The sequence below is a fragment of the Haplochromis burtoni genome, unplaced genomic scaffold (genome assembly GCF_018398535.1).
Source record: "Haplochromis burtoni strain Fernald_Lab_line unplaced genomic scaffold, NCSU_Asbu1 Contig_115, whole genome shotgun sequence".
Lineage (NCBI taxonomy): Eukaryota > Metazoa > Chordata > Actinopteri > Cichliformes > Cichlidae > Haplochromis > Haplochromis burtoni.
In genome coordinates this window covers 1,258,822-1,262,425 of record NW_024582476.1, presented here as the reverse complement: position 1 = coordinate 1,262,425, position 3,604 = coordinate 1,258,822, and the positions used below count along the sequence as shown (strand labels likewise).

The following is a 3,604-nucleotide window of genomic DNA, read 5'->3' as shown; positions in this document are numbered from 1 at the left end:
TGGGATGCTGTGTAACATGTAAATAAAAACAGAATGCACTAATTTGTAAAATCTGTGATTTTTGAAATCACCATGATGCACCCTCATGTGTTCAGAGATGCAGACTTTTGAGTGCAGATAAGAATCCAGACTGTCCCGCTCCTCTTTAGTCTCAAGGATGTAGCATCCATTTGCAGGTGCAAAGTGGTTGATGTCGGTTGTGGTGGTAATCCCAGAGCCAGTGGTGGACAACAAAAGGTGAAGAGAGCTATCGAGCTATAGAAGACTTGGTTAGCCTGTGCCACTTTGGTGGCAGCAGATGGGTCCGTACCCATCTGCTGCCACCAAAGTGGCACAGGCCACGCAGGCCAAGTAGACATGGCTCAGGAGGTGGCTAAAGCAAAAGCTTGGGTGTGAGGAGTTCAGTGACGAAAAAGACTTTCAGACTGCCTCAGAGTGATTCTGTCAAACCGTCAAATGATTTAGGAGGGGAAAGTGGTGCTCTACTCACATGGTCTATAGTGCAGAGCGGCACTACTGACTTTAAATGAGGATATAGCCAAGTAAACTTCAGGTACCTCCTTAATCCCACTGTCACCTCTTCTGTAGAGGACGTAGGGTCTGAGGATCACTCACCCATCACTGGGGTCAGGTCACTGAGGTAATATAACTCTTTGGTGGCAGCGCCCCTTGGTGGTATGAGATTGCTCCTGATTTCCTGAAGGCTCTAGATGTTGTATGGCTGACTTGGTTTACACGCCTCTGCAACGTCATGTCAAGATCTGGGGCAGTGCCTCTGAATTGGCAGACTGGGATGGTGGTTTCCACATTTAAGAAGGGACTCGGAGGGTGTGCTCCAATTACAAGGGAATCAAACTCCTCAGCCTCCCTGAGAAGATCTATTCCAGAGTACCGAAAAGCAGAGTTTGTATGTTAGTGGAACCTCAGATTCAAGAGGAACATTTTTATTTTTAAGGATATTTAAAAGTGTGTGGGAGTTCAGCCATCCAGTCTACATGTGTTTTGTAGACTTGAAGAAGGCATTCGACTGTGCCCCTCAGGCTATTCTGTGGACCGTGCTGCTAGGGTAAGAGGGGTTTCTAGCCTTTTGTTAGGAGTTATTTAGTCCTCGTGCAACTACCGTAGTTTTTGGGTCATAAGCCGCTACTTTTTTCCCCTCACTGCGGCTTATACTGACGTGCGGCTAATGCATTTTTTTTTTCATGCGGCCAAAAACATTTTGCCTGGTAACAGTAGACCAATAAAATTAATAAGTAGTATATATACGGTATATATTTTTACCGGTTAAGAGACGTTGTAATGTTGTTTGTGCACTGTTCCGTAATAAAAACATAAGCAATGTAATTTGTGTGTTACCGATACGTACGTATACTTAAAGGTAGCCGTGTTACAGGCGCTGTTCGAGGAAAAAAAGCATTTGCAGTATGTATTTTTGTATGTTACCATAATGTTTATGTTACCATGTTTATGTTACCTTACGGATTAAATTAAACGTTAAAAATCCTCACGTGTAATATTTCTGTGTAAATATCTCATATTACGAGTGAAACGCATACGGCTTAAAAGCCGGTGCGGCCTATACAAGTACAAAATTGATTTTCTTTCTAAAATTAGAGCATGCAGCTTTTAATCAGGTGCGCTCTGTAGTCCGGGAATTACGGTACATTAAGAGCTTGGCCTGCATTTCTGGCAATAAGTCAGACTCATCTGCAGTGGGCATTGGATTTTGCCAGGGCTATCCTTTACTAATGATTCTGTTCAAAGTTTTTATGGACCTAATTTCAACTCAGGTGGCAGAAGGCCTCCAACTTAATGACCTTAAAATCTCTTTTTGTAGATGTTGTGGTCCTCTTGACTTTATCAGGTGGTGGTAGCACTGTAGTTATTCATAGCCGAGCATGAAGTAGAGCTGAGTATGTGAGAGTTTTTCCCACCTACGATGGTTAAAATGGCTTTATCGTAACCATGGAGTATAAATGGTCATGTCAATATTAAGCTGTCTGCATTTAATTCAATCTGAGTTTTTTGTTGTTGTTTTTTTTACTCCCACACGCTGAGAATGCATCATTAATCCCAACTGGAAATTTTTCTACCTGGCACACAGGGCTGAGCATGCGTGTTTATACACTACCAGATAGGGAAAAATATGGCAACAGTAGAAGTTTCAGACGAGCAGGGAATTTGACTCAGTGTTGTTTGGATTTCACGAGAAGGATGTCGAGCAAAATGTGGTAATTTACAAAACATGCTGTAAAACTATGGAGGTATACTAGACATGTCCTACTGGGAGGAGGCCACGGAGTATACCCAGCACATGCTGGAGAAAATATCTCTCATCTTGCCTGGAAATGACTCGGTGTTCCCCTGGTGCAGCTGGAAGAGCTATCTGGGGAGAGCAAGGTTTTAGGGGCAGGGATAGCTAAGTAGGTAGCATGCCGTGAGGTACCCTTGAGCAAGGTACCGTCCCTACACACTGCGCCCCGGGGGTCTGATTAGTGCCTGCCCACTGCTTCACTGAGTGAATGGGCTAAATGCCGAGAGAATAATTTCACAATTTTACAATGAAGAACATTATTCTGCAATTGTTTCACAATTTGTAGATACAGTTTTTTGCAGACTGGCAAACTTCGGCCTAGCTTTACTTCTGAGAAAGTCTACCTTTCTAAGATGCTCTTCATGTTACTCACTTGTTGCCAGTTAAACTAATTAGTTGTAATATTCATTCATTGGTTTCTTTTGAGTACCACTTATTTTCTAACCTCAAATTCAAAATGAACCAATATTTGTCATGAAATAGTGAAATGTCAGTGCGCCCCAGGACGGCTGTGGCTACAATGTAGCTTGCCATCACCAGTGTGTGAATGTGTGTGTGTGAAGGGTGGACGACTGAATGTGTAAAGCGCTTTGGGGTCCTTAGGGACTATGTAAAGCGCTATACAAATACAGGCCAAATGTCTCAGTTTAAATATTTAATGAGTTTTCTGTAGTCTCTGAATAAATTTGTTTTTGTTTTGCAAATCATTGCATTTTGTTTTCATTAACACATTGTTCCAACACTTTTAGAATTGGGGTTGTCCATCAGTTTACCTGCTCACATATTCTTTGGTGCTAGTAAGGAAATTTGAAATGAATTTACCGGTGTTATCCATGAAGTTGGTCTCCACTATGATGTCATCCACATACACCTTAGGAGTAGTATACAACAGTACAGGACGATGTATCCCAGCATAGTTGAAGAAATCAAAGTCGATGTTTTGCACAAAAAAACCATCAGGATACCTGCAGACCAAACAGTCTTCACATCATCTACATTCTCACTGATGCATCAGCTTAAAGCTTTAAAGGGTGGCAATAAAGTTAAAAATATGAACCAAAGAATGAGGGTACCTGGTACGGTCATTCATGTACTGGATGGTGCCTGGAGGAAGAGTCTCCAAAGTTAGAGTGTTGTTTACAGCAATGGTGATTCTGCATGGCTTCGTTGGGTCCCTGCGGATTAAACTACTAATCTCTGCCTCAAAAGGCAGATGGCCACCTTCATGCTCTGTCACTTTCTCTCCATTCACCCACTGCAACAGAGAATGATCACCGTTTTACATGAGCT

The 3,604-nt window shown here is 42.3% G+C and overlaps 1 protein-coding gene across 1 annotated transcript in view; it reads right to left on the bottom strand.

The window, feature by feature from the left end:
• LOC102307648 (beta-glucuronidase) overlaps positions 1 to 3,604 on the bottom strand; it is a gene marked incomplete in the record, with an annotated part of 13,336 nt that overhangs the window by 6,250 nt on the left and 3,482 nt on the right. The window contains 2 exon segments of the mRNA XM_042223601.1: positions 3,139 to 3,279; positions 3,388 to 3,569. Coding sequence (XP_042079535.1) covers positions 3,139 to 3,279; positions 3,388 to 3,569 — 323 coding nt within the window.